The sequence below is a fragment of the Hemiscyllium ocellatum genome, chromosome 1 (genome assembly GCF_020745735.1).
Source record: "Hemiscyllium ocellatum isolate sHemOce1 chromosome 1, sHemOce1.pat.X.cur, whole genome shotgun sequence".
NCBI classification, from domain to species: domain Eukaryota; kingdom Metazoa; phylum Chordata; class Chondrichthyes; order Orectolobiformes; family Hemiscylliidae; genus Hemiscyllium; species Hemiscyllium ocellatum.
The window spans coordinates 132,671,051-132,698,903 of record NC_083401.1 but is presented as its reverse complement, the minus strand read 5'-3'; the positions used below and the strand labels follow the sequence as shown (position 1 = coordinate 132,698,903).

General features: G+C 38.2%; 1 protein-coding gene across 6 annotated transcripts in view; it reads right to left on the bottom strand.

The window, feature by feature from the left end:
* wdfy3 (WD repeat and FYVE domain containing 3) overlaps positions 1-27,853 on the bottom strand; it is a 400,898-nt gene that overhangs the window by 16,361 nt on the left and 356,684 nt on the right. For all 6 annotated transcript variants that reach the window (XM_060826089.1, XM_060826126.1, XM_060826116.1 and 3 more), the window contains 11 exons: positions 25,355-25,472; positions 24,918-25,024; positions 24,619-24,768; positions 18,165-18,260; positions 16,814-17,026; positions 12,950-13,097; positions 11,737-11,891; positions 10,256-10,414; positions 7,442-7,621; positions 6,027-6,209; positions 1,026-1,128 (listed from right to left, as the gene is read on the bottom strand). In XM_060826089.1, coding sequence (XP_060682072.1) covers positions 1,026-1,128; positions 6,027-6,209; positions 7,442-7,621; positions 10,256-10,414; positions 11,737-11,891; positions 12,950-13,097; positions 16,814-17,026; positions 18,165-18,260; positions 24,619-24,768; positions 24,918-25,024; positions 25,355-25,472 — 1,612 coding nt within the window. The remainder of the gene's footprint in view (positions 1-1,025; positions 1,129-6,026; positions 6,210-7,441; positions 7,622-10,255; positions 10,415-11,736; positions 11,892-12,949; positions 13,098-16,813; positions 17,027-18,164; positions 18,261-24,618; positions 24,769-24,917; positions 25,025-25,354; positions 25,473-27,853) is intronic.

The following is a 27,853-nucleotide window of genomic DNA, read 5'->3' as shown; positions in this document are numbered from 1 at the left end:
TCTCCAATATTATTTCTTTGGCTACTACTATTAGCAATATGATACTACATTTTTAACAAAAACTTAGAACAGTTTTAACCAACAAAGGGCTTTCATTTCATCAACAGCCAAAATAAGGAAACTAGTGTTGTTTTCATTTTGGCTGACTCAGCACTTTCTCCTTATGTATAAAATAATTACTCTTTTCACTCATTTTGAAATATTCTTTTAAGGTAGCCAGCTAATCAATCTTACATAATTATAAAATGTCACTGTGCAACTCTATATAATATAATTGAATGAAAACATGCTCCAAGACAAAAACCAGCAGACCAAGCTTACAAAAACATCATCAAATGGAAAAATAAAGGATTTACTGAAGAATTACTTGTACATAAAAATATACAAATTTTGTCCACATCCAGTCTGTGGACATCCAAAGTACAATGTCTAATGTTTCCCAGAAATTTTTAAAAATTCATTATAATATGTTATGAACAAAAAAATTCAAGTTTTTCACCCAAAGTTCTTATAATCAAGCATGAGAACGCACATACTCGAGATATTAAGACTTCACTAAAAATCTAATTGTTTTGCCATTAGTTCAGTATCAACTGCAATGAGCCCCTGGAATTTACTATCAAGCTGGAGACCTTAAAACAAATGATAGGATAACACACTGGGGCCCTCCATCGCAGAACCATGTCAACTTTTCGAGATCAGGTGAAAATCTTGCAAATGATGAACGCTTGACCCAGAAGAGGCTTATGGGAGCTGCAGAACCAACAATCAATATGGGGGGAGGACATTGACTAAAACCATAGCAAAATGGTGGATAGTAGCAAATCCTAATGGCCTATGGCTATGCAATAAATCAGGAAGAATATATGTATCATTCTTCAGCACTATGTCTCAGTTGAAAACGTTCTCAGTGAAACAATGAGAAATGCAGCCAGATTCCTGACAATGTCTTGGTTTTATCCCATTCTGCACTGAATAAACTATCAAAAAAGCAAATTATTCTTATAGCACATGTGTACTCTCACCTATCTGTACATCTGCAGAAGAATCATCCACATCTTCTGGAAGCTTCATAGTCTCTTCTGGAGCTGGGGTTTCTGGAACCTGCAGAAACTCCATTCTCCAAAACTGAAGAAACAAATACATGTTAACTAATTAAGACAAATTAAATTAATACAGTAGTGTATTGTTCTTTAAAATCCTTTCACAATGTGCCTTTATCTCCTTATCTCATTGAGAGTCAAAAGTGTCGAGAACAAGAACAAAGAACAGAAGAGGCACTTTATCCCTCCAAGCCTGTGCCACCATATTGTGCCCTTCCATGCTAAAACGGTCTTCACTTACAGGATCTGTATCCCTGTATTCCCTTCCTATTCATGTAGTCATCCAAGTGCTTCTTGAATGCTGCTATGTCTGCTTTTACCACCTCCTCTGGCAACACTCAGGCACACTCCACCCCTTTGTGTGAGAAACTTCCCCACTCGCACTTTGAACTGGTGCCCTCTACTAATTGACCCCTTCACCCTGGGGGGAAAATGCCTCATTTTATCCACTCTATCCATGCCATTCACAATCTTATAAACTTTTATCAGGTCATCCTCAACCTCCTGCGTTCCAGTGAAAACAAACCCAGTCTACCCAATCTTTCTTCATAACTAAAATCTCCCAAACCAGGTAGCATCCTGGTAAATCTTTGCTGTACCCTCTTCAAAAGCATCCATATCCTTCTGGTAGTATGGTGACCAGAACTGTACACAATATTCCAAATGTGGCCCAATTAAAGTTCTGTAAAGCTGCAACATCACTTGTCTATCCTTCTCAATGTCCCTTCCAATGAAGGCAAACATGCCATAAAGCCTTCTTTACTACATTATCTACCTGCACTGCAGGTAAAACATGGGCAAGTTAAAATAAATCTCAAGTTTTTGAAGATTTTCAATGAATTGTACAGAAACATAGGCAAGTTGTAATCTGCAATAGTTAACAATTTTAATCACTGTTGTTATGACGACAGGTTAACTGTAGTTGGACTGTGATTTCTTGTGTCACTAAAGATAACAAAGGGGCAACAAGTCCTGTTCAACAACATAACCCATAGCAGATGGTTTGCTGTTGAACAGGATTGTCAACCTTCCACTATTATTGTAGTCACAAGAAATAACAGCCCAGTCTCTCTATGAGCTTTCTTTAACCCAATGTCATAATAGCTGTGATTAAAATTACTCATTACCACGCATTACAATTCACCTGTTTTTCTGTTCAATTCATTATGTCCTAAACTGCGGACACATTGTGTGTTCTTCAAAGAGAAAAACACAAAATGACAGGGGTTAAAAATATCAGTTTCAACTCTATTGAAGTGAACGACTGAGACTGAATATTCTCAGGGGTGCCAACTTGCATTTGAGCACTGGAGTGCTATCAAGGTCACAGTTGAAGAACTATCACCTATAGTCACCCTGTGTTGCATAGATCCTCTTTCACTCAGAGTGCTGCAAACTAGTTAAAAAGGAAACAAGACAATAAACAGATTTTCCCATCTTGAATGCCGGTATTTAACCATAAATGAAAGGCATCAGAAGTATCTCAACAAACCTGCAAAACTACAGACTGTGAAGCCTACTGTTCATCTGCCAGCATCCATGCCATTGGTATTCTCATTGCAATGAGCATGATGACCAAATATCAGCTCTTTGTGAATTAATCAGAGACTGATCCATATAATATTTTTCTATATTTGGACACACCACATATGCCTGTGCGCGTGTGTGTGTGTGTGTGTGTGTGTGTTACATTTGTATTTTTTTTCTCACATGCAGTAATGATTAAACTCACTCTTTTGTTACTTCAAGAAAGACTGGTTTAATTGGCTTCTTTTAAAAGTCAGATATATTTGGCTCTGGGAGATAAGTATTCAGAAGGTAACAAATCCTTTTCAAATTAACCTTGATGCAACCAATTAAGGGGATTGATGACTAAAGGAGGAGAGCCAGTTCATTCCTTCTCACTCGACAACTTCAAAATGGTTTGGAGTATCCTGTCTAGAACCATAAAAATGGGGAACATTCACCTAGGCCTGGTTGTAACACCAGATGTAGTAAAATCAGATGTTGAATGTTATGCCAGTTAGAAATAGAGCAAAAATATACATTCAAAATGCAGCTTTACATTATTGAAGCAGAATTAGGATCTTAAAACGGAGATTTCATGAGAGTGATTACTCTTAGTGAACACTTCCGTAGAGGAGAAAAAATATTGTTATTGCAACAAAATCGGAAATCGCTGGAAAAACTCAGCAGGTCTGGCAGCATCTCTGGATAGAAATCAGAGTGAATATTTCAGGTCCAGTGACACTTCTTCAGATTTGTTTTTCAGCATTTGCAGTTATTTGGTCTTTTTCACTTATCATAGCGATCTCAATTATCTGCTGCAGCACATTGTATGCACTGCGACAAGATAACAATATGGATGTTAGGATGGCATTGGTCCAAAGTTTCTATGCCTGTCTCTTATTTGTTTTGAGCTTGTAGGGATTCTATGTAACATACACTGGGAGTGAAATTATGATTATGGGACAAAAAAGGAGCTGAAGATTCAGTATTTCATCCTGGTTCTTAATTTTAACCATGACTCTGCATGGTAGCAATTATACATGGCTTTGAGATCACCAAAAGCGTGTTTTTAAAAAAAAGTTATATTTCCATAAGGTGGGAATCAGATCAGTGGGTTGGGAAGAAATAATTTCATTGTATTGAGGAAGAGAGAGGAGAGAGAAAAGAGTAATATAGCAAAAAAAATGCAATAAAATAGAATCAAAGAAATTATGCAATCAGGTTTGGGGCATCGAGTGTGGCAGAAGAAATGAAAATACACAACACATAGAAAGCAGTGCAAAAGACTGATGGAGAACTTTGAACCAAGGGAAAAGTGAGAGGCAGAAAATTCCAAATGCCAGTTTGAGTCTTGAATGTAGTCAAGGTGCGAGGAGACAAATTGGTTTTCAGGAAAACTCTCCCCAAAATAAAAATCTGCAACGAGGCCTGAATGCTTGAGAATATACAGAAAGAAATCTTAAGAAGGTCACTATAGGGAGAGGCTGAATAGGCTAGGGCTGTTTTCTTTGGAGCTTTGGAGGCTGAGGGGTGATCTTATGGTAGTTTATAAAATCATGAGGGATGTGGATAGGGTAAATAGACAAAGTCTTTTCCTTGGGGTGGGGGAGTCAGAACTAGAAGTAATAGGTTGAGGGTGAGAGGGGAAAGATTTAAAACTGACTGTAGAAGCAACTTTTTCATGCAGAGGGTGATGTGTGTATAGAATGAGCTGCCAGAGGAAGTGGTAGAGACTGGTACAAACACAACATTTAAAAGGCTCCATGAATAGGAAGGGTTCAGAGGGATATGGGCCAAATGCTGACAAATGGGACTAGATTAGTTTAGGATACCTGGTTGGCATGGACGAGTTGGACCGAAACACTATTTCTACGCTGTACATCTCAGTGACTCTAAGTGAACCTCAAACGACTTGTCATAACACACCCAAATGGGAGGATGACACCAAAAGTAGACCTTGGTCAGATATCAGTGTCACCAAACATGGTTTCATGTCAAAAAACTATTCTCAGCTTTACACATTATATAGCCAGCAGTGTAGCAGCAAGCAATTTGAAAGATAAGCTTTATCACATTAAAATGTAAAAGCCATCAGCACACTCAACCTATACATAAAATAACTCTCGCATTTTATATAGCTCTTGTCATGGTCTCAGAATGTCACAGAATACTTTACAATGTTAAGTATTTGTGAAGAGCTGCAGATTATTTAGCTTTTTCCCATATGTCAAACCTTTAACACCCATCCCTCATCCTTCCACTGATGGTCCTGTGGATCCTCTCTGTTCCAACTCCAGATTTGCATATTTCCTTTATGATTTAGCGGCAAAAACTGAACACATTACTAATAATTAGTTTGACCAGAGCACTGTGCAGTTCTTTAAGGATATTTCAAACTTACAGTAAATTGATCTTATCTTCTTTTAACCTTTAAAATGTTGCAGATTTTAACCTCAATTTATGTGCTTACCCTTGTAAGTTTTGCTAATTGTCTAATTTTATCTAAGTATTCCTGGGAAGTACCTCAGGACTTTATAATATTAAAAGTATGATAGATATAGCTGTAATTTCATCTTTGGAGCATAGGTAATAGTCAGGTAAATCCTGCTGCATTACACATATATCACCTCTGCCCACACCCCTGCCTCTTTCTCCACTGCCACTCTCCCCAAAAAAATAAAGTCAATATAACCTTCCTAAGGTTCAATGCTCAGAACTGAATACAGGTGTGGTCTAACCAGGGTTTTGGCTAGTTATAGCAAGTTTTCTACTTCTGTACATTCTGATATTTCAAACATAAAAACAAACCTTCAACTAACTTTATGAGTCAGATGGACACTAAAATGAGAAATAGAGCACATTTAATTGTCGGTATTGGAGAGTTTGACTTCTGACAAGAAGCTCAATAGGCTGGGGCTATTTTTCCCTGCAACATTGGAGGCTTAGGGGTGAGTTAATAGAGGTTTATAAAATCATGAGGGGCATGCATAGAATGAATAGCCAAGGTATTTTTCCTAAGGTGGGGGAGTGCAAACTAGACGGCATAGGTTTAAGGTGAGCAAGGAAAGATTTAAAAGGGACCTCAGGGGCAACTTGTTCACCTCGAGGGTGGTGCATGTATGGAATCAGCTGCCAGAGGAAGTAGTGGAGGCAGATGCACTTACAACATTGAGAAGATAAATGGATGGGTGCATGAATAGAAAGAATTGAGGGGGAGATGGACCACATACTGGAAATGGGACTAGGTCAGATTGGGACGTCTGATTAGCATGGACGAGTTAGATTGAAAGGTCTGTTTCCATGCTCTATGGCTGTGTAGAATAAGATTCTAAAACTATATAATTAATCAATTCTTTCTCTCTCTCAATGTTCTGAATGATTACCAACTCAAACACAACAGAATAAATTACTTACCCTGACCACACCATCTGAATGTCCAGTGACTATAACATTCTGCGTGTCCCACTCGCTCATCTCAGATACACAGCAGCAAAAAATCTGCTGGCTGCGTCCTGTAAATGTATTTACATTTACCACCGGGCTTCCATTGATGTTCCATACATGAATATACGTTCCAGCACAAGAGACAATGTCTCCCTGTTGAAGATTTTGTAAAAGTAATGACATATTACAATGCTTTTAATTTAAACTAGAAAATAAACCTGAACCATAGGAAGGGCAGAGTCAAATGTTTGAAACTAACTCAAAATAACATCATTCATTACATTAACTTTTCAAAGGCAACTAGAAATAGACAATAAATATTGGCAATACCAATAATGCCATATTCCAAGAAATACTGTTTAGATTTGTTTTGTTGAGATATGTATTATGGATAACTTTCATTCATGTAGAAATGTCTCTAAATTTTAAATTATAAGTTGATCTCAGTTGAAACAAGAATACCAACACTGTTTCGATAAGGAAGTACTAGAATCGCAGTCACGCTGTTTAGGTTTGAGGCTATTGATTATCTTTGCCTTCATCAATGCTAATACAAATATACAAAATCAAAGCAGAAGCAGGTCATTTGAACACCTGAGCCTGATAACAGCAATGAGGTCGATTGTTAACTACCCTCTGGGCAATTAAGGATGACAATAAATGCTGGCCCAGCCAGTGGCATTAACATCCTTTGAGTGAATAATTTTTTAAAAAATCATGATTGATCTGGTTATGATCCGAATTCTACACTCCGATCTACCTCAGATAACACGCAATTCCCTGTTTAACAAGAACTTATCCATCTCCATCTTAAAAATATTCAATAGACCACTTCCAATGTCTCAGAGGAAAACCTCCTTCCTCATCGCTGCCTTGAAAGGCAACGTTAATGTTAAAACAATGCTCTGTAGTTCTGAATTGATTCACAAGAAGAAACGTCTTTTCCAAGTCCACTTTGTCAGAGCCATTTAGGATTTTATGCACTTCAATCAAATTACCTCTCGCATTTCTAAACTCCAGCTGAAACAAACTTAACCTGTCCGACCTATTCTCCTAGACTAACCCGCTCATTCCAAGTATCAATCTAATAAATCTCCTCAAATGCTTCCAATGCATTTTCATTCTTTTTCAAGTAAGGAGACCAAAACTACTCAAAGTATTTTAGAAGTGGTCTTACAAAAGCCTTGTATACCTGAAGAATATCCTTACTTTTAAGTTTAATTCCTCTCATCATAGGGGATAGCATCCCAGTCATTTTCTTGAATATTTAAGGTATAACTTTAAGAGCAGAAAACATTGCACTAAGGCAGCAAACTTTCAATAATCTTGTCACTGCTTCTATCAATCACAACTCGTAGATGGTTAGGATAAAATCCAGTACTTACTGTTAATTCATTAATACATAAAGCAGACACTGGTGCCTTGTGGCCTCGCAGTTGTGTGACAAAAGACAGTTTATTCAAGTCCCAAATGATACACGTGCGATCTCGTGATCCACTGACTATTATGTGATAGGCTGAAGAAGTAGTCAAACAAGTAACTGCATCTGTGTGCCCATGGAGTGCCTAAAACAGAGCAAAATGAGGCAACATTGATACTATAAACTTACTATGACTAAATTTTAAAGACTTGTAATAAAAACAAAATACTACCAATGCTAGAAGTTTGAAATTAAAGCATTGAAAATGCTGGAAACACTCAGTAGCTAGACCAGATTTGATGAGAGAAACTGCAACATTTCAGATTATAGGATTCCATCTGACACATTTGTCAGAAATATGAATTTTATTTTTGAAATGCTAAAGTCAATTTTGGTGATGGAGGTACATGGGATGAGAACTCTATAGCAAGATTCTCAATCTGCTTCAGAGGTCTCTTCTCCCATGTTGTAAAAGTCCCACCGAACCTGTAACATATTTATTTCTGTATAGAAATTAGTTATACTCTTTTTGGTGGATTTCAATGTACTTCTATTTGAAAATAAATTAACTTCATGGGTTTGGGAAATAACCAAGATAATGCGTCACTGTTGGGGCATTTAACTTCTTTCCTGAACACATTATGATTGAGATATCTGAAGATAGATTTTTGAATGAGTAAAATTCTCTCTAAATATACATAGTTGCTAAATCTATCCATTACACAGGTGATTGGAAATCCAGTCATATTAACTCAATCCCATTAATTGAAGTAATTTTATTTTCCTGCTGTCATTAACTTAAAGACAGGGCAGGTTTTGACCTGAACCAAGCACTAAATCCTAACATTAATGGCATCTAAGGGGTGAGTGGATGTAAAGAGGAAGCTCTCCTTTGGTGCCTTTATTATTACTATTGAAGTGAACAGTTCACAAACTGTTGCTGCTCTTTACTAATTGCAGGAAATCTGGTACCTTTCGATATTGGTGATGACAACCTCAACATAATCCATGTTTGCAAATGGATGTTTGGATAATCCTGAGCATGCAATGAATTACACTGATAACCAATTTAGGATTGTCAATTGGGTTTGCAGTGTGGCACACTTGTGTGTATTGGAATCTATGTATATTAATATACAGGGCCTGTTGTTTGAAGGCAGAGAAAACATGTATACTCACTGCGCCTACTTCAGCTCAACAAAATCAGTGACAGCTATTTGCTAGTTGATTTCTCAAATGCTCTGACTTATTGGAGTCAAACTGCTTGATTTAACGTTTAAACCTGGCTGTTAAATATCAATCAGTACTGGTGGGCATGTCCTCTGTGGGAATACCTCTACCAGAGTCCATTTGCTAAACAATCAGCAATCTACCATAAATGCTGGTTTTACCTTTGAACTGCTATTCCTGCAGAATGTCCTGATGAATGCAGATGAAAAGGTTCAACGAAATTTATCTACTCTCAGTAATATTCAAGTTCTAAACTATCAAATGGCTATTGATATTATTCATGTACATAAAACATTTACTGTGCACAGAACTTTAATTTCTACTGTCATATGTGTCAACTTTTGTGCCAACTTCTGCAGTCAAATCCTAATGGCCACATTTATTATGTCAACTTATATCAACCATACTTATCAAAAACCTTTGATGTTATAACTGCCAGTTTTTAACAAGTTTATGCAAACTTTTTACACAGTAATTGCACTGTCAAAAGTGGCAGAAAGGTTTGTATTACAATTCATTTAGGTATTTTTCATAATATATTAAATAGAAATGTATAATGGCAATACAAAATTAACTTCTGAATGCATAACTGTGTACCGTGGTTTTATAAATCCTCATTCTTTACCAGAATATTGTATCTGGTTTCAAATAACCATTTTACCTCAGTGTCCATTACAATGACATTATCAAGCAACTTTAAAGTATTCAAGCAAAATAATCACATTTAACAGCCACAGTGGCATGGCAGTTTTGAAACTCTTCAGCATAGACTAACAGAAAATCTAAGATGTTGAAAACCAATGATTCTGCTTCAAATTGACATATATAGTTGTTGGCTAAGTGGGACACAGTGTACAAATATAATTTAAAAGTAAATGACATGTTAATAGCAGAGTTATATCTGCAAGCATTGTTACAATTATTTCTACTGATTTTTTTTTTAAAGGCCAAATGATTTTAATTTCCCATGTACAACAAGAGAGATTAATCAGTTTTAAGTCAAATTTCCAAAGGACATTTTCAAATAAATTTAAGGAAAATTGATATGATCACAAATTCAAGAAACTCCCAAGCTTTTTATTCATTTGAAAGGAAATATAATTCAATATTATTCATGAAACCCTGACTTATGAGGTCCGCATACATCTTTTTTACATATGGAGCACGAAGACCAGAGAGACACCAGGCAAAGATTTTCTATTTATTGCATCAGTAGCATAACTGTGGGGTCATTGGTCAACTGTACCTTTTTAGGGCTCATGGTTTTGCTTTTGGTTCCCAGTGAGCAGTTGATAATATTGACTGGATAGTTCTAACTAAAAGAAACCATTGCATGATGTGTCTAGAGACAGTACTAAAAACAACCTGTTTACTGAAGAATATCCTGGAAGGGAATTTTCATTACATAATACATAATTTTAAAGTGACAACACAGGACTTCAGAGAAGCCTCCCAAATGACAATAGCAATAATAATGTCCTTAGGGTTGAGTATAGTTACCTTATTTTTTCTAAGACCAAAATATACAATACTATATTGACTGAATTACCTGTTTCAGGATCAGTGCTTTAGCTTTCTCCTTGGAGGTACCCATTTCCCAAACACAGATCGTAGTACTTGTTCCTCCAGTAACAACCAATTTAGGGTTGGGACAAATTGCACAGAAAATCTGTCCCCATTCGCTCAGGCATTCATATACTATCAAAGCCTATAAAGGAAATAGGAAATATACCACAGTAAAACACAACACTTGATGTTGTAAATACGATTATAAGTCTCAAATTAAAATATGATATTTTAAGTGTATAAAAAAATCTTTCAGCATGGGCAACATCATTAAACACAAAATAGGAGCCATCCTCAGGTTCAGTACGTCCAGAATTTTAAACACATAACCTCGGAAGATACATAAGTACTGCAGTAAATGAGTGCTGTATAGAAGCAGTCCTGAGGATCAGATAATAAACAGAGAGTTTGTCTGCCCACTCTAGAATAGCCATGGAATTTATTTTTTTTAAAAACAGCAGCAGATAAGGTCCCCTGGTGAGCAATTATTCATCACATAATATCATTAACAAATTAGTTATCACCGCACTGATTGCTGAATTTTGTTGTATACAAATTGGCTGCAACACTTGCCTATGCTGCAGACATGATTACACCTCAAAGGCTCTTCTCTAGTTGATGATTGATTTAGGATAGAGCTCATGAAAGATGCTATGTAATAGCACTTATCTTGTTTAGGTAACATATTTTAATGTATTGCTTTATTTATTTTAATCAAGAACAATTAGATTAGACTTACAGTGTGGAAACAGGCCCTTTGGCCCAACAAGTCCACACTGACCCGCTGAAGCGCAACCCACCCATACCCCTACATTTACCCCTTACCTAACACTACGGGCAATTTAGCATGGCCAATTCACCTGACCCGCACATCTTTGGACTGTGGGAGGAAACTGGAGCACCCGGAGGAAACCCCACGCAGACAGTCGCCTGAGTCGGGAATTGAACCCAGGTCTCAGGCACTGTGAGGCAGCAGTGCTAACCACTGTGCCACCGTGCCGACCACAAATTATTCTTGTGTTCTATTACATTTTGTGCACCTTTACACCAATGTGAAAGCAACTTGATAGCCTGCAGGGAGAAATGGTCATGAATGATCAAAAGAAACTTTACAGCAACAATCCAAAGTATATGGCTAAAGCTTTAATTTTGAACTTGAAGTTAGTGTTGAGTCCAGATGTTGTAAAGTGTGCAATTGAGATGATATTCCTCAAGGTAATAGAGCTCTATTGGAACAGTCTAAAAGGCCAAGGATATAGAGATTATGTACATTTGAAAATTCAGAAATAGATGCAAAAAATTAAGAACAATCTTTCCTTTTAAGAATTCACCCAGACTGAAATTGACAACAAAGCCAAAACTACTTGAAAGAGAATAACCATTTCACATATGTTTTGCCCCATATCCTCTAGAATAGCATTATGTGGGAAGACAGCTGTATTTAATAAAATTCTAGTTACACACCTTGTCAGATTCATAATTTGCAACTCTGCAACTGAGATCTGCATATCCCCAGGCAAATGTCTTGTTCCAACTGGGAGGAATTAGTACTTTGTTTTGTTCTACTGCTAGAACACCTTTTTCTGTAAAAATGATCTGTCCCACTGGTTCCTTCAGTTCTGTAGAAAGAAAAAAATCATGAGAAGAGGCTACTTTTAAGCTTAATGTCCGTATAATCTATCCATTTTTGGCACTGTATGGATAGAAGGGGAGGTTGTACAGCACATGAATAAAGGCATATTTTACAATTCACACAAAGGCACAGCATTGAACTTTCAGCTGGAGCTCAAAATCTATGTCACTTGTATGCTGTACAGTCTTAATTAACTGAATGCCCTGTATTTCACTATTCCTTGATGGATCTAACAAGTAGCACATAATTAATGCCAAATTTTGACACACATTTAACTTCAAATTCCTATTCTTTGACAAGTCACTATCTGATGGTTTAAATTTCCTACATCCAAAAAGCTAGTTCATAGAATCCCTACACTATGGAAACAGGCCATTAGGTCCACACTGACGCTCCAAAGAGCATCCCATCCAGACTCACATCCCCTGACCTATTTCTGTAACCCTCGATTCCACCTAACCTACACATCCAAGGACACTATGGGCAATTTAGCATAGCCAACTCATCTAACCTGCACATCTATAGAATGTGGGAAGAAACCGGAGCACCTGGAGGAAACCCATGCAAACACAGAGAATGTGCAAACTTCACACAGACTAACCACCTGAACCCCTGGTGCTGTAAAGCAGCAGTGCTAACCAATGAGTCACCCTGCTGGCCTTTATATATTGTAAAGCTTACACTGTCTCAGTTCAGTTTCACGTAAACTCTTAGAGGCACAACAGGCTGGTGCAGCAAAAGAAAAACATCTCACAGATGCAGGTGGGCTTGGGAATTTCTAAGTAATTTGGGAATTAAATGAAGGACAATGACAGACTAACTTTCTTTTGTAATGAACCACTTGCCATAAATGCATAAATAGGCAGGATTCTTGATAATTTTAAATCAAGATAGGAAGAGTAAGGTAAAAGTAGTTTTTATCAGTGATCATGTTTAAATACAATTAAATAATAAGTTTCTAAAAAAAATTGAAACGATTTCTGGCATTTTTTTTAAAACAGATACTCCTCAGAAAACACAAACAAGCTTTAAAACAGGTATCACCTTTAACAGGTGCCAAAGATGGTCGGAGATTATCCAAATGATGAAAGAAGATCTTGTCAGTGGTACAGCTCAGAGAGGTTGGTACACCAGATGGTTCTCCATTATTCCGGCTACGTGTTCGCTTTGGTGGATGAGGTTTTTTAAAAAGCTGCAAGAAATGAACAGAAGTATGTTTAAGCACGTTAACTACATTTTATTGCTTCAGTGCAATATTTTATGCCTTTTCAATTTGCTTATTGAAGATCATTTTATACTTTAGTAGATGCTCTGGAGAGATTTTCCACTTGTATGTGCCCATTAAGAAAAAGGAAAGCTTTTAGCATGATTACAGAACACAAAAATATCTCGAAAATATTTTAAAATTATTGGAATTTTTCTCTTCAAAATATATCACATTTTTAAAATTTAGTCATTAGAACAAACAGTAATTTAACTAACAGTTTACATGAGAAAATTAATCATTTATTGTTTCGTTTTCACACAGTAATACAAGCGTTTGGACCCAAAGCAGAAACAATTCGCCATACACAGATTACATATACTTAATTATTGTCTTTCCCATAATTCTTTCTGACTAGAGAGACCCTGTGTTTTTTTTGTAATAATTACACAATCAGTTTTATTATCTTCAATAGGTTCTCTTGACATATAGATCCAACCAAATATTATTTACTGACTACTTGTCTGAATTTTCATAATTCAGAGAGGATTATGTGAGGGCTGACACAATGATTAGCACTGCTGCTTCACAGCACCAGGGACGTAGGTTCAATTCCAGCCTCAGGTGACTGTGTAGCGTTTGCACATTCTCCCCATGTGTTTGGGTTTCCTCCGGGTGTTCCAGTTTCCTCCCACAATCCAAAAGATACGAACGTTCGGTGGATTAGCCACAGGAAATGCAGGGTTACAGGGATAAGGTAGAGGAGTGAGTCTGGGTGGGATGCTCTTTGGAGAGTCAGTGTGGACTTACTGGGCCTAATGGCCTGCATCCACACTGTATGGATTCTACAGATTCAAGAATGATTGGTTATAACCTGTATTTGTCTAACATTATTCTATTTCTTTCCCTTAAAAAAAAACACTCTGAACTAACTTTGTAACATTTGTAATGAACTAAGCTTGGATAAGCATATGAAGATTTTAAACTACAGTGTGTTTCAAATTATTTTATGTATAATGTCAGAGTCTTCTGGAACTGTCATCCAAAAACCATACAGGTAGACAATGCTTGGTTGTTGGGGCAATTCAAATGACTGAATTCTCTTATAGGAGGTCCTTTGACTTCAAAGTGATTCAGTATACTTTCAAAGGCTGAGAGATGAGGAGTACAGAATTCATGTAGTTCAGAGAAATAGCCTCCAATCCAAAAGAAAAGGCATTTATTTATTTAAAAAAAGGATATTTTTATAGCTAGACTTGATGTAAATCAAAAATTAACAAAGTAAAAGCCTAGTATTACTGACTGCAACAGTAGAAGGACCTAAGCAATTCAAAGAAAAATCAATTTAAAAAACCAAATAAATCTGACATTTAGCTAAATGATATTAGAAATGGTGAATAAAGGCTTGATCAAGGATGTACGTTCTATGGAGAGTCTTTAAAGAGAAGTATAAATGTGGAGACGTTTAGTGTTGGGATTCCAGCAGCTTTGGATATAGATGATTGAAAACATGGTAACCCCATTGACGGAATGTTAGCAATTTTGGAAGATCTGAAAAAAGATAAGAGCCTGGGGCTGGATGCGATTTGTCCTCGGATTCTCTGGGAAGCTAGGGAGGATATTATAGAGCCTTTGGCCTCAATGTCTATGTCATCATTGTTGACAGGAGTAGTGCCAGAAGACTGAAGGATAGTAAATGCTGTTCCCTTGTTTAAGAAGTGGAGGTGGTAATTATAGGCCAGTGAGCTTTACTTTGGTTGTGGGTAAGGTGTTGGAAAAGGTTATAAGAGACATGTTTATAATCATCTGGCCGGGAATAATGTGATGAGGGATAGTCAACATGATTTTGTGAAGGTTTGGTCACTAACCTTATTGAGTTCTTCAAGGAGGTGACAAATCAGGGGATGAAAGTAAGCCGTTGTTGCGGTGTATATGGATTTCAGTAAGGCATTTGATAAGCTTCCACACAGTAGACTATTGCACAAAATAAGGAGTTTTGGGATTGAAGGTAATTTAGCAGTTTGGATTAGAAATTGGCTAGCTGAAAGAACGAACACAGCGAATGGTGGCTGATAGGGAATGTTCATCCTGGAGTACAGTTACCGCAAGGATCTGTTTTGGGGCCACTGTTGTTTGTCAGTTTTATAAATGACCTGGATGTGGGCATACAAGGATGGGTTAATAAATTTGCGGATGACACCAAGGTAGGCAGAGCAGTGGATAGTGCCGAAGGATGTTGTGGTTTACAGGAAGGACATAGACAAGATGCAGGGTTGGGCTGAGAAGTGGCAAATGGAGTTTAATGTGGAAGAGCATGAGGTAGTTCACTTCGGAAGAACTAATAGGAATGCAGAGTACTGGGCTAATCGTAAAATTCTTGGCAGTGTAGATGAACAGAGAGATCTCAGTGTCCAGCTGCATAAATCCCTGAAAGTTGCCACCAAGGTTGATAGGGTTAAGATAGATATAGTGTGCTGGCATCTATTGGTAGGAGGATTGAGTTTTGAAGCCATGAGGGCATGCTGTACAAGAGACTGGTAAGGCCGCACCTGGACTATTGCGTGCAGTTCTGGTCACCGCATTATAGGAAGGGTGTGGAAGCTATGGAAAGAGGTCAGAGGAGATTTACTAGGATGTTACCTGGTATGGAAGGAACATCTTATAGGAAAGGCTGAAGGAACGGAGGGTGTTTTCATCGGAGAGAATAAGGTTGAGAGGTGACTTAATTGAGATGTATAAGATAATAAGAGGGTTAGATAGGATGGACAGTGAGAGCCTTTTTCCTCAGATGGTGAAGGTTAACATGAGGGGACGTAGCTTTAAATTGAAGGGTGATATGGTTTAGGACACAAATCAGAGGTAGTTTCTTTACTCAGAGTAGCAGGGGCGTGGAACAGCCTGCCTGTAACAGTTGTAGACACACCAACATTAAGGGCATTTAAATGGGAACTAGACATACATATGGATAATAATGGAACGGTGTAGGTTAGATTGGCATTAGATTAATTCACAGGTCAGTACAACTTTGAGGGCCGACACACTATATCTTTCTTAACAACCCCATCAACTTGGGTGACAACTTTCAGGGATTTAGGCACCTGGACACCGAGATATCTCTGTTCATCAACACTGCCAAGATTTTTACCATTAGCCTAGTACTCTGCAATCCTATTACTTCTTCCGAACTGAACTACCTCACTCTTTTCCTCAGTAAACTCCATTTGTCACTTCTCAGCCCAGCTCTGCATCTTATCTAAGTCCCTCCGAAACCCACAACATCCTTCGGCACTATCCACAGCTATGCCTATCTTAGTAGCATCCACAAATTTACTAACCCATCCTTCTACGCCCACATTCTTGTCATCTATGTTCTATGAATGAAAGAAATATGACATACACAGGTGGAGGTGGAGGAAGGCAGAACTCATTAAGCTTATTGGAGGGTAAAAAGATAGAGAGTACAAAGTCAGAAAGGGAACTGAACTCAAGGATCAGAATTTTAAAATTAAGTATTGAGAGTTAGAAACCTAAAGTAAGTTAGCCAGTGCAAGTGATGGAACTAGATTGGATGTAGGTTAGGATATTGACCCCACAGTTTTAGACAAAGTTAAGCTTGTGGAATGTGCAAGATGGGAGGCTGGTTATGTCAGTGCTGCAATGATCTAGCTTGGAAGATGTGTTATGTGCCACGCAATGTAACATACCTGTTTGGGAATTTGTCCAAAATTATTGATAAAGCCAATAGTTGCAGTTTCCTTTAGTGGATCATTAATATTATAAATGTCCACCTGCCCTTCGTAAAACAGATGATGGAAGACATTGACTGCTTCGACCGCAGGTGCACCTTGCTGCTTGTAACCAAAGATCAAGTCGATCCATTCATGTAAGTGTGAACTGACATAGTCACATTCCAATGCCTGAAACAAAGGCAGAAATGAAAATCACAGCATTAAGAGGAACTGGTGATGTTAACCAGCATCTATTTAATGTAAACCGAGCATCTATTTAAAATATCAATATCTGACTTTGTTTATAGAAGTGAAGTCTTTTACCTAATAGTAAATACAACTGTTTTATTTCAAAGTACAAAAATATGAAGATACTGCATTATACAATTGTTCCAAATATTTATAAATTTGGAATACCTGCAATACCATCAATAACCTATATAATCCAACATGTCAATATTGCCAACAGGAGGGGCATTCAATGCCAGATGGATCCATTTTCTATTAAACGAGAAGTTAAATTTGCTGGCCCAGCTTAAATATTATGATAAAGCTGTTAGACTGCAGAGGCAGTTCTACTGGATCTGATTAAGAAACAAAAATTAAGATTTTCTGCACACTTTGACAGGGTTTGGGTATCACTGGAAAGACAGACACATGCGCACATCCATTCTTGCCATGAACCTAAAGGCTTGCTAGGTCATTTCAGAGGCTAGTTATGAGAAAAACAGAGCTGTGGGTTGAACCAGGCAGGGATGGCAAATTTTCTTCCTAAAGGATATTAGCAAACCAAATGGATTTATATGATATTTAATGGAAGTTCAATGGTCACCATTACAGAAACTAGTTTTCAACAGCAGGCTTTACAAACTGAATTTAACTTCCACCAATTGACAATTCAGGATTTGAACTAACGCCCACAGCATTAACCTGAGCCTTTGAATTATTAGTCTAGTGACATTACAAATGCACTACCCTCTTCTCTGAAGGTTCCTACAATCGACTATTGGATGGGATTTTGCCTGGTATTCCAAAGTGGAAGGAAACATCCCGATGTGTTGGACATCCTGGTAACTCAGCATTATGAAAATGGAAAGTCAGAGCTACAATAATTTAGCAATCACCGCTATTTAAATATTGCATTTACTATAATAATACAAGTATAACATATAGGTTTGATCAATGTTGTTTAAAACAGAGTATATAGCATCCTCAAATGTGAAGTGCAAATATTTAAAATTAACACAATGTTCTTCACTCAAGATTCACAGTGCTAAGTAATACATAACACAGAATATTGAAAGGTTAATACTGTTGCCAGTATTACCTGACGATGAACTCTGATGAATTCTCTTGGGTCCCCTTTGGCCCACGGTGGCAACAACACATCTCCTAATTTTATGCCATTCTGCTTATAACCTAGGTATGGAAGAGAGAACATTCATCATTTGTAAACATTATTACAAAACAATACCAATTTTATAGCAAATATGTCTATCACGATACAGAACCATAAACAAAGTAAAAGGAACAAAAACAGAAATTATTGGAAAAATTCAGCAGGGCCTGGCAGCTTCTGTAGCAAGAAATCAGAGTCAATGTTTAGGGTCCAGCAATCCTTTTCAGAATGGAAGAAAAGGAAAAGGATATGAAGTAACATTGTTGATTAAAGAGTGAATTAGCAAAACAGTGAGGAAGGATACTAGCTCCAATGAAGTGGAATCTGTACGGATACACCTTAGATACACTAATCGGCAGAAACAATAGCGAGGATTGTGCATAAATCCCCAAACTGTAGGGATAATATTAGGAAAGATATTAAGTAGGAAACTAGAGATGTAAGCAATAAAAGGTATATCTGTAATTATGGGTTACTTTAATCTGTGTATAGATTGAGGAAATCAAAACAGCAATAATAGTGTAAAGAAGGAATTATTGGAGTGACAGAGAGAGAGGATTTTGTTGAGGAACTAACTAACTGAGAGAGCAAGCTATCCCAGATTAGGCATTGTGTGATAAGAAAGGAATTCTGACAATCTAGTTGTGCGAGACCATGGGGAAGAGTGACCATAATATGATAGAAATCTTCTTTAAGATGGAGAGAGATGTAGTTATTATGAAACTAGAGTCGTGAATCTAAATAAAGAAAACAATGAGGTGTGAGCTGGCTATGATAAATTGGGAATGTTAATTAAAGGGATGACAATGGGTATGAAATGGCAAACATATAAAGAGTGCATGCAGGAACTGTAACAATTGTTCATTCTTTCTGGGCACTAAAATAAAACTGGAAAATGGCTTTTCCATGGCCCACAAGGGTAATTATAGATAATATAAAATCTAAAGAAATGGGATAGCAATTAGCCAAACAAAATAAAAGCAGATGTGAGGCATGACAGCACTTCAGATTTCAGCAAGGGAGGCAAAGGGACAGAATAAGAGGGTAAGCTTGTGGGGAACATACAGTGATTGTACAAACTTCTATAGCAATATGAAGAAAAGAAAAATTCTATAGGTATATGAAGAAAAGACAAAGGTTCCTTATAATCAGAAACAGGATAAGTTATAATGGGGGACAGAGAAATGGCAGACCAATTAAATGTATATTTTGGTCTGTGCTCACATAACAGTACACAAATGACATCCTAAAAATATTGGAGAACATAGGGACCAGTGAGAGGGAGAAACTGAAGGAAATCAGTCTTAATTAGGAATTAGTTTTGGCGAAATTAGTGGAATTAAAAACTAGGGCTTGGTAAGTTACATCTAAGAATACCGAAAGAAGTGGTCATGGAAAGTACGAGAGGGAATTTTAAAAGATTAATAGCAAAGCACAGTGACAGGATTTGACAAATTTAGGATGAAGTTATGAAAGTAGTCATGCTTGACAAATCTCCTGGAATTTTGCGAGAAGCATACAAAATTGAAACACGTGGTATTGGGGGCAGTGTACTGACATGGATAGAGAATGGGTGGCAGGCAGAAAACAAAGAATTGGATTAAATGGGTCTTTTTCTTTGTAAAAAAGAAAAAGCAAGTTAACATAGTCTACCAGACCATAGGCTGCTCTCTCATTAGAGACACACAACTGGTGGTGGTTTAACCTGAGGGTCATCATGTCGCAGGTGAGGGAAAACATTGAGGAGGGAGGTGGGGTCATTTCCTGTAATATCAGCCAGTGTGGGAATTGAATCCAAAATGTTGGTGTCATTCTGCATTGCACACCAGCAATCCAGCCAACTGAGCTGACCAACCCACTTTTTGCATGTGGCAGACAGGGATCAGTGCTTGAACCCCAGCTGTACACAATATATATCAATGATTTAGCTAAGATTAGGGCACAGAGATGTTTCATTGAGATTTGAATAAGGAGTGTGGAAGTAGTAAGAACTTGGGATATTGCTGCATGATGGGATACTTGACCAAGGTAAAAGGTATCTTGGCTCTCAGCTGTAGTGGAAAAATACTACAAGAGATAAAAATGGAGGTTGTGTGATTATAGTTTGATGAAATATACGGAGTATATGTAAACCTCATTCGTTTCTTTGTCCTTGAGCAAATCGGGAACAAAACGAGTAATTTTGCTGTGCTTATCTTTACTTTGAATTATTGTACTCAACATTCCTTGGTTGCGGAATGAAATCAAAGTTGTTTGTATCATTGTATAAATTTAGATTGAACATTCTGTTTGAGAGAGTACTGTGAGACAGTGATGATTGTAGCATCCTCTCTGTGAATTCATAAAAACTAAAGCTTCTTGAAGCACGTCTCAAAGTCTCAGACTAAGTAATTACCCCGACATTGAGTGAGTGGACAAAGACCTGGTAGATAAAGTACAATGTGCAAAAATGTAAGGTCAGCTGCTTTGGCAGCAAAAACTGGAAGGCAGTTCTTTTTTTTTAGATTAGATTAGATTAGATTACTTACAGTGTGGAAACAGGCCCTTCAGCCCAACAAGTCCACACCGACCCGCCGAAGCGCACCCACCCAGACCCATACCCCTACATTTACCCCTGTACCTAACACTACGGGCAATTTAGCGTGGCCAATTCACCTAACCTGCACATTTTTGGAGTGTGGGAGGAAACCGGAGCACCCGGGAGAAACCCACGCAGACACGGGGAGAATGTGCAAACTCCACACAGTCAGTCGCCTGAGGCGGGAATTGAACCTGGGTCTCAGGCGCTGTGAGGCAACAGTGCTAACCACTGTGTCACCGTGCCGTCCATGATTTGGAAAGAGGGAGGTGCCACAAAACCTGGGTGCTTTTGTACATTAGTTACTGAAAGTAAACATGCAGGTGCATCTGGCAGTGAGAAAGGCAAATTGTATGTTGGCCTTCGTAGCAAGAGGATTCAAGTACAGGAGAAGGGATGTTTTGCTGCAAATTTATAGGGCCTTGGTGAGACCACACCTGGAGTACAGAGTCTAATTTTGGTTTCCTTATCTGAGGAAGGATGCTCTGCGGAGAGTGCAACGGGATTTTCTAGACTGCTTTCTGGGATGGCGGGACAGATGTATGAAGAGACTAGATCAGTTAGGACTATATTTACTGGCGTTTAGAAAAATGAGGGAAAATCTCAAAGAAACTTATAAAACTTGAACAGGACTAGACAAGAAAACCACAGGAAAGATGTTCCGAATGCCCAGGGTGTCCAGAACTGGGGATGACAGCATATGGATATGGTGTAGACCATTCAGGACTGAGATGAGGAGAAATGTCTTTACCCACAGAGTGGTGAACCTGTGGAATTCTCTGTCACAGAAAACCGTGAGGTTGAAGCATTTATGCTTTCAACAAGTTTGTTAGATATAGCTCTTAGGACTAAAGGGATCAAAGGGTATAGGTAGAAAGTGGGAACAGGATAATGAGTCAGATGATTAGCCATGATCGTACTGAATTGTGAAACAGGCTCAATGTGCTGAATGTCCTACTCATGCTCCTATTTCTAAGTTCCTAAATAAGTAATGATCAAAGGTTCCAAGCAGAGTGTTGGTTTAATGCACCTTTTGAATTCTTGGGAACATAGATAATAATTTCACTTAAGCTGGAAATATTTGGTTGCACACATACAATTTCCCAGATATGATTCCTGAAAGCACTTCTTCTCCTTCAGGATATCAAATTGTGTAATCATGATTTAATATCTGTCCTGACAGAGGCGAAATGCAAATAATATTTGCACTAAGTATCAACACATATCAATATGAGAAATGATTTTACTTCAGTGTTCTGCAATGTGCTTTTTGAGCAAGAAGTCTAGACTCATATCCAACACAAACAACATCTCATGAGAGCTACAAAGTTGAAAACTTTGTAAAAATTGATGCATCCATGACATGGCTACGTGATCTACTTTGTACAACCTATATCCTGTCATACAAATTTCTCAAATGATCTAAATTTAGCTGATTATTCTGCAGGCTTTCAAAGCATCAGAAAAGCATGTGATTAAGTTCATAGAGAGTAATTTTATATTACCACAGGCAGTTAGATCTCTAGTTAACTTTCCATTCCCTTGCTAAAGATGAAAGCCACAACTTCACTGTGCACACAAAGGGATGTGTTTGCTTGCATGCACTCACGCATATGTGCATGTGTATGAGGGAAGGAGGAGAGGGAGGAGTTTTTGGTTGCTGCCTGTAACTCATACAGACCTTCAAGGGTCTTTCTGGACTGATGCCCAGGATCATCTCCATTCTGCTCCATCTCCTCCATCAGCAGCAAGCTTGCATCTATTCACTTACATATTTGCATATGTGAGACTCCATAGTAATCTAGGTGCCAGGGTATATGGCTTAATTTCTCCAAACTGGTTCATTTAAGGCCTTTCATTAATAGCACATTCTACTGCATTTTAACCCCTAATCTCAAGCAAACATCTACAAAACCACAAAATACGCCTGGACCTCAAAGCAATGTCAGGCCCTAGCATTACCGGCAAAAACTGTTCACTGCTCCTGGAATACAAAGGTCACTCTGGCTCCGTTTTCTGCAAACTGTCTTCTTTAGTTCTTCTCTCTGTCATTTCCTCCAATTTCACCTCGAACAAGCGAGGACCTCTGATTGTTTTGTCCAGTTAATTTGCCGCTGCTTTCTCTTCTCCTCACTCACCAGGTTAAAACTCCTTTAAAATATTCACTTCTCTGCACTGGCCCTGAACTTGTATCCTTTCTATGTTTTTTTTCTCACCTCCCCTCATTCTCTCCAAGATCACACTATCGATCAGATTTACTTCCTGCTCTCTTAATCCAATACTCCCTAAACTATTGTCATCCAATTTCCCTTCCTGGCTCTCATATTAATATTTTTCTCAGGCACTGTTCCTTCTAATCTGCATTGTCACTACTCTCAAATACTAACCTCCGTCCTCTATTCTTGTAAACTACCATCCAATCTACATCTCCCATTCCTCTTCAAAATCCTTCAGCATCTTGTCACTTCCTAAATTTGAAGCAATCTTTTTCAGAATTATATGTTTGATTCCCTCATCATGTTTCCACTGCTGCAATGGTACCAAAGTGGCACGTGTTTTAGCCTATAATATCAGGTCATTCAAAACTTTGCTTCTTTGTGAACTCCCAACAAACCCTCTTCACCCATTTGCTTGCTGATCTACACTGAGTTCTAGCTAAGAAATACTACTTTAAAAAAACAAATGTTTTAATTTCCCCATTGCCCTGTACTTCTCCACCTCTGTCACCATCTCCAGCTCCCCAATCTTCCTAGATACCCGAGCTCCTCTAATTCTGGCCTGTTGAGGACTGATGATTTTAACTGTTCCGTGATTGGTGGGCATGCCTACACCTACCTGAGCCATAAGTGCTGGAATTCCATTTTTAAACCTCTCTGCCCCTCCTCTTTTTAGGCATTCCTTAAAACCTGTGCGACCAAGACATTTACTCTGATGTCTCATGGGGTATGGGTAGGTGGAATTGCATGTTATTAATATGCCTATTAGAAAACTGTGGGAAGGTGAGTGAAACATATTAGTTTGAGCACCAGAGACACTTGCATTTGGGAATCCCAGGATGAGAGTGACAGGGGAAGGTGTTCAGGAAAGAAAAGAATCCCTGCTCAGAAAATCTGCCAACAAACAGAAACATACCCCTATGGATATCTAGATTAATTTTTTTTGTACCTGAGTGCTCCTATGGATGAATAAAACCTATATTAAAACATAAAGACAATGTTTCAACTCAGGAAAGCTCTTCATAATCTCTAGGGATATGGCAGAATTTTAGGTGAGACATTAAAGCTTGGGCCTGACTGTTCAGTCTCATGGGCAGAAGATATTCCAATTCAGTATTCCACAAAAATCCTTGACTATATTTATTTCACAATCAATAGCAATAAAATAAATTACACTGACAGCATCTTCTTGCCAAATGAAAATTGGTTGTCACATTTTGAAAGTGATGAAGGTTAAGTGCTAAAAAGATAGGGATGCAGTGTGGCACTAGCTAGGTAGCTCTTTCAGGAGCACGTACAGACATGATGTGTTGGACATCCTTATTCTGTACTATAAAATTCTAGATACCTACAATGCAAAAGTGACCATATTTCAAAAAAAATCTAAATATGTTGCGATAAAATTCAATATTCATAACATATAACCTTATATTTCTTGTAAAGAAGGTTGCTAGAGTCTGGAGAATTGGATGTATTATACTGCAGTCTTAGTTTTACGCTGAGGTCCCTTCAAGTATAGCTTATTGTTGATAATGTGAGACAGTGTACCTTTCTAAAATTGCTATGCTCACATGCACACCATACCTAGATCAAAGTTGTTGGAGTTTAGAAGGAACTCTGGAAGATAAAAGAATTCTGGAATGAGTTCTTTTACATCAGCCATGTTGTGTTTGGATGCAGAATACCAGGCCTCTCGTACACTGTGAAACATTCGATCAGCAAGATCAAAATGGCCACCCTGTGAAAGGAGAATGACACCAACAAATAACATGGTGAAAATTTAGCAATGAAGAAATACTGTACCTTTAAATTTAAGACTGGACACATTAGTCTGAAGGTGGTGATAAAGTAATTACAAATTGAATAACTGAAGTGCATGTTAGTTACCTGGAGCCGGAGAAATATTTGGGTGAATGGCTCCATTCTTACTAAATAAGAAGCTACAATCATGGCAGAAGAATAGTGTGTGCCATAGTGATATGCTGGAGTTTCACCTAGGATTTAAGAGCAGAACAAACATTATCCACAATTAAATTCAAAATCACCAACACAAGTTTTTTTAAACAAAGCAAATAGCTCAACAAGTTTTTTTTAACAAAGCAAATAACAAACATCCACATACATAATGTTCCATAAAATTCCATTTAAAGAATTCTTTCATCCAGTTTAACATCTTGTTGCTATATCAAAACATTAAGGTGGCTGTTCATGAAAAATTGAATGGCATAAGTCAGGCAAACCACTAGCAAAAACAGAAACAGTTCTTCATTTATTTACACAGCATGCAAATAGAATCATACTTCTGTCTCTATAAAGAACTTTACCATTTGGATCTTCCCAGTCCTTATACCGTTTCTTATATTGAGCTAATCTCTCATCAGTCTGAGCCCCCATCGGTTTAGCCAGGTTCCGAAATGTTTTAGGATTTGCAAGATCGAGTTCCTATATAAAGAAAAGGAATTACTTACAAGTACTTACTTTTGAATATTTAGTAAACAAATTAGTACAGTATTGCTTTGGTGGGTTGAATGAGAAAGCAATTATTATAATAAGGTTTAAAATACATCAATATTCGTTAGTTCAATCTTCTGTTACAATTCAATTTCTAATTTCCTTTGCATGTGAAATCTGGACCTAACAAACTGGTAACTGTAACATCAATAATGTTCAGTCAGGTCTGCATTTAAAACATGTCCCTAAATAGACATGAAATGCTGAGCCTTTGGAAGTTAGGACATGTTTCTAAATATTCCCAATATTGTGAAGGCTTAGTAGTGATTATGCAGAACTAGATGATCCCATGGGTAGTTTGAGAATAGGAATCCATACTTAAAAAAAAAAATTTTAAATATAACCTGTCAGGCAGAGAGGAAAGGGTTGTGTGAGGGAGCCGTGGTTTAATAAGGAATTGGAATCCCTTGTGAAAGGGAAGAGGGAGGCCTATGTAAAGATGAGGCATGAAGGTTCAATTGGGGCGATTGAGTGTTATAAGGTAGCCAGAAAGGATCTAAAGAGAGAGCTAAGAGCAGCAAGGAGGGGACATGGAAAGTCCTTGGTTTGTAGGATTAGGGAAAACCCAAAGGCTTTCTATAGGTATGTCAGGAATAAAAGAATGACTAGGGTATAAATAGGTCCAGTCAAGGATAGTAGTGGGAAGTTGTGCGTGGAGGCTGAAGAGACACTGAATGAATACTTTTTGTCAGTATTCACTCAGGAACAGGACATTGTTGCCGATGTGAATATTGAGTCACAATTAATTAGAATGGATGGCTTTGAGGTATGTAGGGAAGAGGTGTTGGAAAGTCTGGAAAGGCTGAAAATAGATAAGTCCCCTGGGCCTGATGGCATTTATCCTAGGATTCTATGGGTATCAAAGGAGGAGATTGCAGAGCCATTGGTCTTGATTTTTATGTCCTCGTTGTCTACAGGAATAGTGCCAGATGACGGGAGGGTAGCAAATGCGGTTCCCTTGTTCAAGAAGGGGAGTAGGGATAACCCTAGTAACTATAGGCTGGTGAGTCTCACTCTGTTGTGGGCAAAGTCTTAGAGAGAATTGTAAGGGATAGGATTTATGAATATCTGGATAGGAATAATGTGATCAAGGATAGTCAGCATGGTTTTGTGAAGGGCAGGTCGTGCCTCACAAACCTTATTGAATTGAGAAGGTGATTAAGGAGGTGGACAAGGGTAAAGCGGTAGATGTGGTGTATATAGATTTTAGTAAGACGTTTGATAAGGTTCCCCATGGAAGGCTACTGCAAAAAATAAGGAGGTATGGCATTGAGGGTGCGTTAGAGGTTTGGATTAGGAATTGGCTGGCTGGAAGACGACAGAGTTGATGGTAAAAGTTCATCTTAGAGTGCAGTTACTAGCGGTGTTCTGCAAGGATCTGTTTTGGGACCATTGCTGTTTGCCGTTTTTATAAATGACCTGGAGGAGGGGCTAGAAGGTTAGGTGAGCAAGTTTGCAGATGATACGAAAGTCGGTGGAGTTGTTGACAGTGGGGAAGGATGTGGCAGGTTACAGTGGGATATAGATAAGCTGCAGAGCTGTGCAGAAAAGTGGCAAATGGAGTTCAATGTAGGTAAGTGTGAAGTGGTTCACTTTGGTAAGAGTAACAAGAAGATGGAGTACTGGGCTAATGGTTGGATACTTGGTAGTGTGGATGAGCAGAGGGATCTTGGTATCCATGTACACAGATCTCTGAAAGTTGCCACCCAGGTAAATAGTGCTGTGAAGAAGGCATATGGCGTACTGGCTTTTATTGGTAGAGGAATTGAGTTCCGGAGTCCTGAGGTCATGTTGCAGTTGTATAAGACTCTGGTGCAGCAGCATCTGGAGTATTGTGTGCAGTTTTGGTCGCCATACTATAGGAAGGATGTGGAAGCACTGGAACGGGTGCAGAGAAGGTTTACCAGGATGTTGCCTGGTATGGTAGGAAGATCGTATGAGGAAAGGCTGAGGCACTTGGGGCTGTTTTCATTGGAGAAAAGAAGGTTTAGGGGTGACTTGATAGAGGTGTACAAGATGATTAGGGGTTTAGATAGGGTTGACAGTGAGAACCTTTTTCCGCGTATGGAGTCAGCTATTACGAGGGGGCATAGCTTTAAATTAAGGGGAGGTAGGTATAGGACAGATGTTAGGGGTAGATTCTTTACTCAGCGTGTCGTGAGTTCATGGAATGCCCTGCCAGTAGCAGTGGTGGACTCTCCTTCTTTTTGGGCATTTAAACGGGCATTGGATAGGCATACGGAGGATAGTGGCTAGTGTAGATTAGGTGGGCTTGGGTTGGCGCAACATCGAGGGCCGAAGGGCCTGTCCTG